The sequence below is a fragment of the Cotesia typhae genome, unplaced genomic scaffold (genome assembly GCF_013202065.1).
Source record: "Cotesia typhae breed Kobodo isofemale line unplaced genomic scaffold, CoteBio_Ctyphae contig_69, whole genome shotgun sequence".
In the NCBI taxonomy this organism is placed as follows: domain Eukaryota; kingdom Metazoa; phylum Arthropoda; class Insecta; order Hymenoptera; family Braconidae; genus Cotesia; species Cotesia typhae.
Genome location: NW_027423763.1, coordinates 1,160,129 through 1,175,459, shown reverse-complemented (window position 1 = coordinate 1,175,459; position 15,331 = coordinate 1,160,129). Strand labels below are relative to the sequence as shown.

The 15,331-nt window shown below is 32.8% G+C and overlaps 3 protein-coding genes across 3 annotated transcripts; 1 reads left to right on the top strand and 2 right to left on the bottom strand.

Moving 5' to 3' along the window:
* Window positions 1-107: 107 nt before the first annotated feature.
* LOC141532929 (pyrethroid hydrolase Ces2a-like) lies at window positions 108-1,133 on the top strand. The gene is made up of 3 exons (XM_074251564.1): window positions 108-505; window positions 643-760; window positions 815-1,133. The coding sequence occupies exons 1-3, from the start codon at window positions 310-312 to the stop codon at window positions 999-1,001; spliced, it is 501 nt and encodes a 166-aa protein (XP_074107665.1). The 5' UTR covers window positions 108-309; the 3' UTR covers window positions 1,002-1,133.
* On the bottom strand, window positions 1,115-4,708 carry LOC141532926 (activating signal cointegrator 1 complex subunit 2). The gene is made up of 9 exons (XM_074251559.1): window positions 4,554-4,708; window positions 4,308-4,385; window positions 4,086-4,246; window positions 3,059-3,841; window positions 2,847-3,002; window positions 2,531-2,759; window positions 1,883-2,127; window positions 1,601-1,802; window positions 1,115-1,534 (listed from the first exon to the last, which is right to left on the bottom strand). Exons 1-9 carry the CDS (start codon window positions 4,587-4,589, stop codon window positions 1,205-1,207), a joined length of 2,220 nt encoding a protein of 739 aa, XP_074107660.1. The 5' UTR covers window positions 4,590-4,708; the 3' UTR covers window positions 1,115-1,204.
* A 471-nt stretch (window positions 4,709-5,179) lies between these two features.
* On the bottom strand, window positions 5,180-13,544 carry LOC141532924 (polyamine-transporting ATPase 13A3). The gene is made up of 14 exons (XM_074251558.1): window positions 13,237-13,544; window positions 12,329-12,400; window positions 10,274-10,512; window positions 10,132-10,202; window positions 9,802-10,068; window positions 9,541-9,745; window positions 9,018-9,216; window positions 8,841-8,952; window positions 8,539-8,728; window positions 8,270-8,470; window positions 7,817-8,002; window positions 6,866-7,736; window positions 6,433-6,514; window positions 5,180-6,324 (listed from the first exon to the last, which is right to left on the bottom strand). The coding sequence occupies exons 2-14, from the start codon at window positions 12,342-12,344 to the stop codon at window positions 5,355-5,357; spliced, it is 3,609 nt and encodes a 1,202-aa protein (XP_074107659.1). The 5' UTR covers window positions 12,345-12,400; window positions 13,237-13,544; the 3' UTR covers window positions 5,180-5,354.
* Between the last annotated feature and the right edge of the window lie 1,787 nt (window positions 13,545-15,331).

The following is a 15,331-nucleotide window of genomic DNA, read 5'->3' as shown; positions in this document are numbered from 1 at the left end:
TTACAAGATGGATTTATATAACTCCGCAAGAATTGTTACTATTTTAAAGTTGTTTATCAGTAAATGCGATTTATTTTTTCCTCAATTTGTTTGATAATTCCCCTTTAGATAGCGGCTACATGCGTCATGTATGTTTTCCGTAAGATCCATTTGTCAAGTCGCACTTAGCTAGTTATCAGCAATACATAAGATAGCAAAAAAACTGGTCGTTATCTTCAATTATATACTTTGTATTTCTAATTAAAACCAGGCTATAAAAGCGCTAGTCTAATCGTTAAATTAGTTTGTTTAAAGAAACACGTGTTTAAAATGAAGCGCCTAGTTAAACTTATCATTTACATTTCCATGTTTAACACGTCCATTTTTGGACAATTCTCTTTAAGTTCTTTTGAAGAATTTCTCCAGGAACATTTTCCGTGGGGATATCCTTTCTTTTCAATGAATTTAACCATGCCGGTGATGACCACCAAAGGATTGGTCCAGGGAAAGTTGTTGCCGACAGTCGGTAAGGGCGTGAGGTATTCCAGTTTCATGGGAATCCCCTTTGCGCAGCCACCCGTTGGCAGTATGAGATTTAAGGCGAGTTTTCATGAACCTAAATACTTTAATTAATAAATCAATAATTAATTTACAATTTTACAGATGACGTTCTGCACGTCTTTTGGGCTTCTAACCTCAACCAACCGCTTGATCTCATGAGCGACATCGGGATCCGGCGAACGCGGATGGTCAAAATGTGGACCAATTTTGCGAAATATGGGTAGGTTGTAATTATCTTGGATGATAGGTTCTCTAATTTAGTTTTTTTTTGCAGCAATCCAACGCCTAGGGATCTTGACCGGGTTTTGAGTCTAAATTGGCCAAATACGGATTCTGAAAGGACTTATTTAGAGATAGACAATGATTACACGATGGAAAAGCAACCGGTTGATGATTTTGTCAAGTATTTGCAACGTGTAATGGAACCTTTACTGGGTGAACAAAATGGATGCCGTGCTTAATAACTAGCACACACTGCCCTATAGCGGATTAAATTGAAACTACAATTTTGTCCGGAGGTCTTTAAAATTATTTTGTTTTGGGGGCAGGAAGGGTTTACAAATAAACGACAAAATAAAGGAATATTTAAATAATTTTATTGAAATTTTATTAATTTCCAAACACAACAAATACTGGTTTTAAATAAACTTATCAGTCGCGTTATCTATGACGGAACCATTCCTTGACGACGTTTCCATTCAGCACCGGAACGACGATTGTGGTTTGCTCTTGAAGATTTATTCGTGTTCTTCTTATCACGGTTCACTAGAACTTCCTTGTCATTACCCTGGCCTTTGGGTCTTCCAACAACATCACCAGCGCCACCTGCTTTTCCTCCGCGCTTATAAACACGCGCACGATTCGCCATTTCGCGTTTTTCTCGAAGCACGCTCGGATCTTGGACGAAGTTGCAGCGGCCGTTTGACGAGTTTGATGGCAGTTCTTCCTCAGACTCTTCTTCGGATTCTTCTCGCTTCTCATTGACTCTCAGCACCTGAAACATTAGAAAAAAAAAAAAAATTACAAAGTAATCTAATCTTCTACTTAAGATTAAACTCACTCTAGGTGTCGTGAATGGTTTGCTGCCCAATTCAATAAAGTCATCAGCGCCACGCAAGCCGACATCATGGCTCTCATAGGTGTCGTCGTACTCATCATCATATTCGTCTTCAATTACACCGTACTTTGAGTAAATATTAGCAATGTCCTTTTTGAAGGACTTGTCGTTTAGCATTTCATTTAGATTCTTGTATTTATCTTTCCTGAAATCAGTGTTATTAACAATTACCATTAAATTTGTTGTTACCTAGCTAATACTGGAGAAAATTCGGAAGGTACAAACTTTTTGCCACGATAAACGCGAGACGTGTCTATTTTGTTTTGCGTCATCACATCAAACTCATCACCGTCGAAGACATTCAGTCGTTCAAATCTTATCGCCTTGTCTACTGCAGCCGAAGCTTCTGAAGGATCGGGTGGAATAAATGGCAGTTTTCGGTCTAGTTCTTTAAGTTCGCTTGGCAGGTTATCTTCGAAAATTGCGTTTATTACCGCTGCTGTGTTGTAATTGTAATGTACGAGACATTTCTGGAACACAGATACCGAAAATTAAATAGAAATACTCCGTAGACGTCAAATATCACGTTTGTGGGGGGGTTTTTATAGCTTTATTTGCTGAGTAATTGTTGTTGAGAGGCGTTACTAGGGCTGCCGTTGCCAGGGGGGCGTGGCTAGGGGGCGTGGCTAGATAACAGTTACCAAGGGGCGTGTCTAAGGATGTTGCTAAGGGGCGTTCCTAGAGGTGTTGCTAGGTAACAGTTGTTAAGGGGCGTTGCTCTAAAAAAAGAGTAGACGCCCAGTTGAGAAAAAAATGTATATTTTGTACTAAATATCATTATATCTAGAATTTTATTTAAATTTCTCTATTCAATTCAGAGGACAATTCAGACGAAGAATTTCCTTCATAAAAATATAAAATATCTTTACTAACCTGTATAAAACCGTCTCCAAGATCACACATGACATCTTTGACATCACTAATACATTTTTCAAGATCTGGAGCGCTTCCATTATCAGACACACTAGGAGCAGCTTCAAAATGACTTGGACCAGGTGTCGCATCTTGGATTATCACAGAATTTTTTTTGACTCGTGCAGGCTGTGACTTCAAGATAACCTCAGATATTGAACGTTTTATAAAAGTTTCTTTTGCTTCATCACTGAAGTCATTGATTTAAGGAATACATGCTCAATAAAACTCTAAGAAACACCGTTAAAATTATAAATGAATATCTATGAAAGGATACATGTCAGAAGTAAATTGATGGAGCATTTCTAAATCATCGTGGATAGAAAACAGTTTATTGTAATCCATGATAAAATGTCGGTCAGAGATAACACTTGTTAGGTAATTAAGAAACTCATCTGCGCGCTCTTTAGCGGTGTTTTCTTCCAGTAATATTCTGAAAATAATGTTGTCATAAAAAAATGGAAAGAATTGAAATTTACCCAAACTTACGGATTTTCCAACATCAATCTAATATTATTAAAAATAATATTATGAAATACTGTAATAAATTCAGTTCTCGCGATATGCAAATAATGTTTCAACTGTATCTCATCAATCTCGCAGTCAACTTCAGCAAATTCACTGAGCTTCCGATAGATGGCAGGAATAATGTTCTCATAAACGCCGACAAGCTTCATGATGAAATAATCACTGGCATAGAAATCAATAGCGTCTGGATAGACACTGAGGAAGATGGCGATATTCGACGCGACGTCAGTCAAATAGACAATCATGTCTTCGACCTCTTCACTAGTCAGCTTCTGGTCGTTCACCTCCGAGATGCGGATGACGTCGTGAGCTCTAGGAAGCGGCTGGTCAAACAGCTTCTCTTCCAATGAACTAAGCAGCTGGCAAGTACACTCCACAGTCATCTTCAGGTCCTCGTTGTAGAGTTCCTGGGATTTGAAGACCCGCTTTACTATCTGGCTCACTATTCGCTCGTTGTCGCGACCGTAGAGCTGCGCTAAATCCATCAGCGTCGGTATCGTTATTAGAAACTTGTCGTAGATCAACGAGCCGTGGTAGGCCGGCGTCATGAATTTTGTTGGACTCTCTTTCAAGGTCACGATTCGGGCGAAAATGTTCAAGACTTTCTGACGGAGCTTTTCGAGGGTGCTTTGCATTTCTGGGTCTTTGGGGAAGTTCTCAAGGTTGTAGAACCGGGGAATGTTTTGTAAGACTGATAGCAAAGAGTCCATTATTGACCGGTTGAAGGCTATGTTGGACCAGAATCTGGAAAAATTTTTTTAATATAAATTGTTTTATTAATATACTATATTTATTATTATACCACTATTATTATTATTATTAATATTGATTATATCTGTTTAAGCAATGGAATACTTATTATAAAATATTACAAAAATTGTTTCATGTATCACTTAACGCCAAATATGTATATTAAATGACCCTGTCAATGGCTATTAACGCTGTTGGGTCTATGTATGAAAAAAAAATAAATAAATTAAATACATACTTGTAATAAGGTAATCGCAGAAGCCAACTGTAATCATTGATCATGTAATTAATGATCTCCAGCCAGGTTGACTTAGCGCCAAGTACTTGCTTGCCATTGTTGTCATAAATATTTGGAATTTCATAGATTAGGTAATATTTTTTGACGACCCAGTGTTTTGACTTAAAAATTATTAATTAAATAATTTATTAATTAATAATAATAATAATAAAAGTTACTTACTAAAGCTGGAATAATTTTTGGACTTCCATTGACGTTGACTATCAGCTCTACTTTTTCCAATGATTCGTTTTTAGAATTCTGAAAAAAAAAAAAAAAAAATTTTTTTTTTTACTGTAATTTTTATTTGTAAAATTAAAAAAAAATTAAAGCGAGTTCTAAAAAAAATTTTTTAATAAATATAAAATTTTTAACAGTTGTTAATTTTAATTTTAAATAATTACAAAAATTAAATATTAATTCACTTACTTGGAATAAATCCAACGAATCTGAAGAATCATCCATTAATAAATTTATTTAATAAAAACTGTAGCTGTCAGTAAAAATATTTTAGTTATTGTTTTGGGTTTTAGGTTACATCCACGTTTTAGCTCACACTCACTCTGCTGATGTAAATAAAAATAATAATATACTCTGTCGGAGCTTACTATAAAAACTTCGGGGAGATTCGGGTCTCAGCTGTCACCGAAAACTGTCGAAGGTTTAATTGCTGTTAAATAAACTTATGAACTTAAGAAAAATATTTTAGGCAATTAAATTAGAAATTTTTTAGCAATTAAATTATTATAAAATCAATTTAATAAAAAAAAAAAAAAAAAAAAAAAATTTTTAAAACAATTTTATTAAAATTAATTAAATTTAAAAATTTTTTAAATTAACGGCTGACATTAAAATTATAAAATTATTTTTTATAATACTTAATAATTGGTTTTTTTAATTAAAAAAATTACTTGTAATTTATTTGAGCACATTTATTGATTTTCAATGATTTAAAAAAAAAATTCGGAATAAAATGCATAACCTCTTGTAAAAATTAAAATAAATAATTTCTCTTTATTAAAAAAAAAAAAAAAAAAAAATATTAACCTCTAAAATTGTCTTATAAAATTTTATTGAATTAAAAATTAAACTCACAAACAAAACATTTAAAAATCAACATATATTTCGTATACAAATATAACTAAATCTTACAAACTTTTACAATTTCATTTCCACAATAAAAATCATGAAAAACTATTTCACAATTAAAATATATTACAAATAATGGTATTAAAATTTCGTAGTTTCACTAGTGTCTTCATTTTCAAACGCCGGATTATCGACGCCACCGCAAGAGGGCTCAGAGGCTTGTTCCGTGACTTTAACCTTATCATCAGTGGGCGTGAGAGGCATGACAGGGAGTTCAGTATTAACAGTCGGCCATTCGGGATTGCTATTGAGCTCGCACTGGATGTTCAAGTAAACTTTCTTGGACTTTTCGGGTTTGTAGACCCTAGGCTTGACGAAGCCTTCAATCAGGAGCTCGATGATGACGGCCTCGATGAAGAAGCAGATGAGGAAGTTGATGACCGAGAGGATGAGAAGAATGCACGGCCACTCCAAAGTCGGCGGCATCTTCAGCTCCAAGAGCCTGATGGTCCAGTAAGCCGGAAAGAGGGCGATGTAGACGCAGACCATGGTGGAGATCACAATGGAGGCGATTAAGAGGTTGTTCGTGTAGACGGCGCGTCGGTACGGCTTTCCGTGCGAGAAGATCAGCGCCACTGTTATGTACTGGAACATGGACATCGTGAAGACCGAGTAGTTCTCGTAGGAGTAGAAGTCGTGGAGGTTCTTGAAAGCCGGAGGCTTGTACCAGTCAAACTGCTTCACCCAGTAGAAGACTCCCACCTGGAACAGCAGCATCGTGATCATGTGTAGCGTCAGTGAGAACAGAGGCGTAAAGCTTAGTAGCGACGTCATCGGCGGCTTCTTTGCTAGCTTGCCCTCATAGGCTTGGGTCTTCCCGAAGAAGAACGCGAAGTTCACGATCAGCACCACGTCGATGAACAGGAACTCGAAGTCCGAGAGGTTGGAGTCAATTGAGTACAACACGAATGCTGATATGAATTCTGTTAAGGAGTACGTCACCATGAACTTGAAAATTCCGAAGGATGTCACTAGTGCTGCGCGGCCTTGACGGATCACTTTTGGCACGCAGGTTATGTCTGGGATTCGGGAAGTGAATGGACTTGCCACGCTGAAACATATCATCAATCATCAAAGTAGTATGAAACTTTGTTCTTATCCCCACCATATGGACTTTGTTTCTGTTGCGCGGTTTGGATGTAAGATGGAAGAAACTTACCTAGATTCGGCTTCAGATAAAGAAATTCCCGCATGAGCTGCCCGGAGAGCGCCACAGTCGTTGGCGCCATCACCACACATTGCTGAAAAAAAAGTGAGTTTTTGAATTTTTTATTTTAATATTTTAATTAAGAAATTGTTAAGTATCTATTTTTAACAAAATGGCGAACCAATAACTAATCTTAGCTTCAAATTGTTCATAAAAGTTTTTGAATCAATTATTGATAAAAATTATTTCTTATATTCTCTTAAGCTACTTTAGTTTGAAAAAAGAGCTCAAAAAAATTTTAATTTTGTTATTTCAAAATTGCACACCTCATAGCGAGGTTCTGATTAAGAAATCTAATGAAATCTAATGAAATGATTCAATCCATGCAAATAATTTTGAGTTGTTTCAATTTTTAAAAATCAAGGTAAGAAAGAAAGAAGCTTACCAACATAGTACCCCAGTTGCATAAGTTCAATAACCAACTGCTGCTTCTGATCGCTAGTCATCCGCGCGAATACAGCGCCGCGAACACAAATTTTAGGAACCAGTTCTGGATAATGTTCTCGCAGAAGCTGCCATGTTTGTCCAGTCAAGGCAAACCGATAGTTAATAACATCCATCCCGCGTTCGATGATATCCAATGACATTTTATTGCTGATAGTCTTAACCGGTTTCCCCTGGATATTATAATAAATCCTGGGTCGATCTTTTTCATTATTAGGCGCGGGAACTATCGTGACTCCGATAACCGTCTCATCCCTGCTTAAAATCTTGCACTCCCTCGCGACACTAACAGCAGTCTGGATGTTGTCCCCAGTGATCATCAGCACATTGATATTGGCCTCTCTCAGCTCTTCGATGACTTTAACAGTCGGTTCCTTCAGCCGGTTCTCCAGGACTACCAACCCCAGGAACTCCAAGTCTCTTTCAACTTGCTCCCGCGGCATCTTGTGGATCTTTGTGTAGCTCCGGGTTATCTTGTTCTTACCAATCGCTATCACCCGGTAGCCTTGTTCCGTGTATTCTTGCATAACTGTCATTATGTCTTGAGGAATAGTCTCAGGTTTACTGAGGCTCAGGATCACTTCTGGGGAGCCCTTGGTGTAAGATTCGAAGTGGTCGCAACCCAGGACCCGGGAAATCACCGACATTCGTTGCAGCGAGCTGGAAAATTGGTACTGCTGCACTATTCCGATTTCCGAGATCGAGTTCAAGTTTCCTGCTGATGGTTTCACGACAGTCGGCACTAACAGGTCGTATTTGCTGGTGTCTGATATTTCGGGCTCTTCTAATACCCAGCCAGTGCTTTCGAACATCTGTAAAAAGATTAGTCAAAAAGAAAAGTCAGGTTGATTGGAATTTCGGGAAAGAAATAAATTGATAGAATATTTTATACCTTGACATCCAACGGATCTCCGCATAGTTCATTGTCAATGAGCGTTAAACTATGGCTGACTAACATTCCTTGGAATATTGGATGCTCGCTAAGTTTTCTGATGTCTTTTTCCGGTTTTAACAACGTTCCATAGCTACTTGGAACTGCACCCCACATATCGAGGCCATCTTCTGTTAGCGTCCCAGTCTGAACATTAAAATCATCATTCATAAAATAAAACATAACCTAATCAAACTATACAAGTACACTAATAAAAAAATGAACTACAATTCAAGGCAAAAATTCTTGAACTAAAAAAACAGCGATGTTAGCTGAGTGATCTAAGACACACGGTTTAGAGATAGAGCACTCGACTTACTGACCGGGCGGGTTTGGGTTCGAATCCCGAGCTGGTCTTTCTTGAAATTTGATTCAAAAGTTTTTTTTCTTGAATAAAATTAACTTTAAAAGTACCTTATCAAAACAAATGCAGTTAATACTGCCAGAAACATTGATAACACGGCTGTTAATGCAGTAAATTTGTCCTTTCTTTAACCGTGTTTGAGCGTATAATTTTCCAACTGTCATTGCTGCTGGTAACGCTGGAGAAATTACGATTGTTATTATGTCCAATGCATCAATTGTAATTTCACTAACAGTTATTCCGCGGGATACCTTAAAAAAATTGATTTATTAATTATAATGAATTAATTGATTAATTAGTTGCATTTTTTAATTAATACCTTGGTAATAACCGTGTAAATAAATCCCAAGAGTGCAATAAATGCAAGTATCCCAATAAATTTGTACGAATCTTGATCGAATTTAAAGTCAGCTGGCGGTGGATACAAAATGGCCGCTACTAAAGCGCCACGGTTTGTTTGTAAGCCTGTTCTTATAACTCGTGCTAATACTGGACCTTCACCGTAATATCTACAAGATAATTTATTTTTTAAGCAACTAATCAAAAGTTTGCAATGTTTTTAACGAAAAAAGTAGTTGCAATAGTTACATACATTTTATTATTCATTAATAATTGTATTACCTAGTTTGTATTATCATTGTTCCACTGTACAGTGTGTGTTGAGAACATTCTTTAGCGTCGTAAAGCACCGGTCGGGGTGTTAGCGGTGTTTTAGTTACAGGAACCGACTCTCCTTTTGAATGAACAAATTGTTAACAATGCAAAAGTGATTTTTAAGAAGTAATAAGTGATAAGTACCTGTAAGCATCGATTCGTTTACTATACAGTGCCCGGTAAGTAGAACGGCATCGCAAACCACAGTTCCTTGGTGCCTCGGCAATTCTATAACATCCCCAGGAACTAATTCAAAGCTAGATACGCTTTCAAATTCACCATTGTTCCTTCTTACGCGAACTGTGTCCATAGACGCCACTGTACTACGCAGGTTCTTTTGATTCTAAGAATAATTGTGTTTTTTGGTTATAATTTAGTGAAAAAATCTTGTTTTAAATAAAAAATATTTCGTCTAAAGTATTTTTTAGCTTTGTTTAAATGACAACTAAGCGATTAGTAATTTTTATTATAAATTAGTTCTTGGTTTCACCGCTAGGTGGGTACGCCTTCTCGCTAGTAGAAAAATCTAACCAGAGTATATAAGTATAATAAAATTTTTTTTTTTTTAAATAAAATTAATTGAATTCTAGTCGAAGTTAGTAAATAAAAAAGTTGTTAACAATTAAATAAATAAAAATGGATATGATTAATCAAAAGTCAAACATACCCGCCGAGTTTGAATGATAGTACTTGTAATACTGAATGCTGACATGAGAACAATAGCACCGGTGTAATAGTAATAAGCATCTGCCAGCCAAACACATATCGTAAAAACTTGGAATATGTAGAACGGATTTAAGAACTCCAAGAAAAACAGCACAAGGATGCTTTGGACCGGTACGATTATTTCATTGTTCCCGTAGACGATCCGCCTGCATAAGTAAATTTGTTAGAAATTCTCAACTGTGATAAAGAATTCCTTTCTTACCTCAAGAGTTGTTCCTCCTGCGAAAGGCCTTTGTTGTGCCCCAGATGGAGCTCCGGACAGGAGACATACTTGTCCAGGCCGATCAACCCAGCGAACTCGTCCCGGGCCTCGTCCCAAATGTAGCACTGCTTCTTAAACCAGAAAGCCCGGTATTCTAGGACTTCCCGCTTAGTGCCGTTGTCTAGGTTAATCCCCAGACTTTTACCTTCAATACTGGTCAATAAATCTCCGTCGATCTCGCCGAGTAGTTTCAAGTGTCCGCTTGATCTGATCCCAATTAATCATCGATTAATATAAATTACATGGATTATAAATTATTATTATTCTTACCGCAAATTTTTTGTTCCTATTATTTTTACATCTTTCACGAAGTATGACTTGTATTTTCCCTGATAGTCATCCTGATAATTTGATAAGTTTGTTAATTTAATTTGAAATTTTAATAATAATTATTATTCTTTTAATGACTTACGATTATCAAAAGCTTGGTAGCACGATTCAACGGACACTTTTTGTGAGTTGCATACAAGTGAAAATGCGGGTACCAGTGAAAAAGTAATCGCACCCATCCTAATGTTAAAATATATGATAGATATGTCAAGGTTATGTTGAAGTAACTTTTTTCAAAGCCGTGAATTTGAAGTTCTTCTGTATCATGCTTCGTACGTATTTTTTGCCACTCCACATTTGGTTGCTTATCATTTTTGAGCCCTAATAATTCAAAAAAAGTATCGTCACAATTTTTTAAAAATATAAAAAACCAATTTTTAAAAAAACTAAGCCGTAGAGAACGTTAAAAAGTCTTTAAAAAATAGAATTTTTGGTTACTTTCAGTCAAAAAAATTTTATTAGCATCGATAGTAGAGCTTCTAACTTATATTCGGAAAGAACCGGGTTCGATTCCTGGCTTAGGTTTTAATTCCCGTTTTTTTTTTTTTTTTTTTTTTTTCAGAATCATTTTTTTTTCTTTTAATAAATTTTTAATACAATAATTAATTATTAAAAGTAAAATATTATTTTTTAATTTATTTTTAAATAAAAAAATTGACTTTTTACGACGAATTAATCCCTAAAAATTCAGAAAATTGGCATAAAGACAAATTTCAAAAGAAATAAAAACTTGAAAATTGATAAGAAAAAAAAATAAATCAAGTGTAAATTGATGCAATATCTCATGTTTATGTACGTTGATAATAACAACCGCATAAATCTGGAATATTAACACGGTTACGTTGATGTTTTTGAGTAACTAAATGCGTAGTATAACTTTATCTTAATCACCAAATCATAACTTAGCTCACGGTGTTTTTCTCTGATTATAAAAGAAGTCTACTTATTTTTAGTACAATTTCGGTTATCTCTGATGAAACTGCTCTGAAGCAATACTAATACAAGGGGGATGAGGCCCTGAAGCGTGCGGCTGATAGATAACAATGATAGCTATCGGGATTTGATTAGAATATTTGGAAACTAATCAAGTTAGCAGGTTGTATACATTCAGTCGTATTTATCGCGATTGATGACTAGTCGTATAGTAAACAAACAAATTGATATGGTTCCGACCCTTGACTGAGTGCCAGATGACGATGACCTTGACATAATTGATACGTGATGATTAGTTTCAAGTAACTTTGCTCGCGAATTAATCTGAACGAAAGTAATCCGAAGATGTTAGGTATCTTCAGTACACACTGATGGATTTATCCAAACAGACAAGTTATCAGGAAAATTACATTAAATAACTGTACTACGGTCGAGTTGAGTCAATAGATTGATTTTAATGGACAATTAAGGACGCATGATGAAGAAAATTTTGTTAGAATAACCTAAGATATCGATACTGCCAAATTAGTTTTATTACGACAAAATCACTTTGATATAGCAACAAATTGATTTTGTGATTTAACAAATTGGTTTGTTAGTACAATTTAAAACATTTTATTAATGCAACTAATGGATGTGTGGCTATAACTACACTCATTTGTTACCACACGGAAAAAAGAAAACTTGAAAAATTACAGTATATAATGCAACGTGGTGCTTCGTGATGAAAACTGGAAAAATTACAGTTTCAAATGTAATTATTACAGATTTTATAAGAATTACATTGTAGAATGTAAAATTTACATTGAAAGCTCTAAATATTAAATTAAAAAATTGAGTTTAGAAAAATGTTATTTCAAACTGTAATTTTTCTAGTTTTGATTACGACGGGACCGATTTTACATTTTTTATACTGTAATTTTTCAAGTTTTCTTTTTTTTTTATGTACAACATATTTTTCAGTTACCCCGTCTTTACAGACAAATCCTTCCTGACCGAGGTTCAATTATCCTAAAAATGAAAATTGCTTCTATTCTTTACATTGTTGTGAATAATAATCAAAACTCGCGGAAATTGTTGTCATTTTCACGGTAATTTTGAGCCGTCTAAAGGAATCCCCCTCCTTTAATAATTATCTCACGCGCGCCATCCGACGGCGGAACTTGGAGCTGACAAGCGAAGAAAGGATTTATTGAATACTCACCATTAAAATTGGTCATAACGTTGCTGTCGTTCTTGAAGATGGATTTTTTGGCTCAAGTCAGTTATGCAAAATCTGAAATATTATTAATTAAAAAGCGGAAATTCCCAATTGCAGTTTGGAATTATAAAACCAGTTTTAATATTTATCACTATCACCAATATTATGTATCACATCGTAATTTTGTATCCAATTAAAGGTCAAAAGTGTATCGATAATTACTTTACGTGGTAGATTTATGTTGATTGACTGACCTTTCAGTGTTATCGCGGTATATAAATTATTTTTACTCACCAAGACATGGCTTTGGTATAAATACTATTAAATACTGTTAATAAATTTAGCTATTAAATTTTATTGCTTAATTAAAAGTTTTAATGATTGATTTATGGACGGGTACTTTTCTTATGTCACAAAATTATGAACTAATTTTTATTTAATTTTTAAAATTAGTAAAAAAATTTTTTTATAAATTTTTAATAATGTAAAAAATTTGGAATAATTTTTTACAATTGTTTTTTATTAATTTTCGGCCATAAAATATCAAAAATAAATTTTTTTTCTTAAATTAAAATTTTGACTTAGAAATTTTAGAATTAAAAAATTTTTTTAACGCTTAAAATTTATAAAAATATATCGGCAATAAATTTAATAACAAAATATCAAAAAAAATTTATCTCACGTACAAAATTTTACGAAACACATTTGCATAAATATGACTATTATTTTATTCACTGTAAAGAAAAAAACCGGTATTTTCATAGTGATAATCCAAATAACTAATTACTATTCGTCAATTGTAAATGTGCGCGTGCTTAGAATTCTAACAATTAGTAAAATTAATTTCTCTTTCATTACAGCCATTCACAATAATTATAACTAGAAAAAAAAAAAAAAAAGAAAAAACTTACATTTGAAAAATATATCCAAAAACACTTTCAATATAAAATTTTTTTTTTCATCATTACGATTTAAAATCGTTATTGATTATTTTTAAAACATTGCTCATTCTCTTGGCAGTTATTTTAAAACTCTTTATTGGAATTAACATTCACAATAATTTACTTGTTTATTTTGACAATATAAGAATATTGTCAATTTATCTGAATAGTGGTTTCACACAAAAGTATGATAATTTTTGAAGAAGAAATAATGGAATAAAATTAAAAAAAAAAAATTTTTTTTTTAATTTAAATAAGACACGCTCCCGAGAAGTGGTCAACGCAAAAGTCCGCGTGAAACTGTCATTTTAAACTGGAACTTAAATGTTTGTCGTTTAAAATTTCATTCACCTCCCACCTGTATCTTTTACTAATCAACTTAACTATCCCACTCTATTTTATCTCTGTTGACGCAAACTTACTTGCATTTTTCATTTATTAAATTTTTTTTTTTCATTATTATTATTATCATTATTAAGATATTTCAAATTTTTTATAATAATAATAATAATGACAATTTTAAAAGTTTTTAATCATTATTAACAGTTAAAAAAAAAACTAAAAATGATAATAATAACAATTTTAAAAACATAAATTATTATTATTATTATTATTATTATTATTATTATTATTATTATTATTATTAGGATATTTCAAATTTTTTTATAATAATAATAATAATAATAATAATAATAATAATAATAATAATAATAATAATAATAATAATCCTTGTTTTCAAAATTATTATTATTATTATTATTATTATTATTATTATTATTATTATTATTATTATTATTATTATTAGTTATTAATTGCTCAGGGGGGTTTTCCCCGGAGTCCGACTCTCCGAGGGCCCAGCCTGAGCGCCATCCATTACTGCTGCACCACTCCGCACAACAAGGAGGTTAGTGAGTGTTATTATTATTATTATTATTATTATTATTATTATTATTATTATTAACAACTTGAAAAAAAAAACCGGAAATAATAATAATAACAATAATAATAATAATAATTTTGAAAACATGGATTATTATTGTTATTATAAATAAAAATACAAATATTTAATATTTTGCAATAATTTAATAATTTTTTCAAAATTCTTTTAAGTATTTCTTAAAATAACTTCCGTGTTTGGATACATAAACAATCTTTTTAGGCCACGTATATTGAAACCACTTCAAGATCGCTAATTACATTAAGATAAAATTACAATTACTGTAATCTCAAGATTATTTTTAATTATCCGTTGTCTTAAAAATCATTTAAATTCTTTTGTTTATCAAGTACTCAAAAAGAAAAAAAAATATATGAAAAAAGAAAAAAGGGTAATTTTGAATAATATCTTGATTATGATTCATTTTCTCCAAACTTTTCATTATTTTTTATTTATTATTACTGTCAAATATTCAAGCGTTCACTTACGTCATTTCAGTGCAATTACGGTGTGTATGTAGCGTCTTTTTAATGTAATAAGGTGTTTTGTTATCATACTCACGTACTTTGAGCATTCTTTTTTTTTTTTTTTTTTTTTTTATGTTTATTAGTGTCCTTATTTTATGTATTGTTATTTGGATTTTTTTTCCAAGGATCGAAAAAAAAATTTTTTTATAATCGAAAAATTTTTTTTTAAATTAAAAAAAAAAAAAAAATTTGAAGAAAATTTTTCAGACAAAAATTTGTAACAAAAAAATTTTTCCGACTAAAGAAAGTGTAATTAGCCGCGTTAACGACCTGTACACAATAGGAGGATAATTTTATTTAATTAATATCTTTATCTATCCCTGACCCCCTTATACCTAATAACTTCCAACAATATTGAAAAAAAAAAAAAAAAAAAAAAAAAAAAAAAAAAAAATATTCAATACAAAGTAAATATTATTCAAAGCATATAAAAATCGACAAAATAATTTTTAATAATTAAAAGTCGATTACAGAGCCAATAAAAAAATCATTTGTTCAAGTTATCGTGTCCTAAAACTCATTTCTTTTTCTTCCTCAATTATTGACCTTAATCAAATTGTTTCTCCGCAATTGCCGTTCAATTGTCCATCATACATCGCAA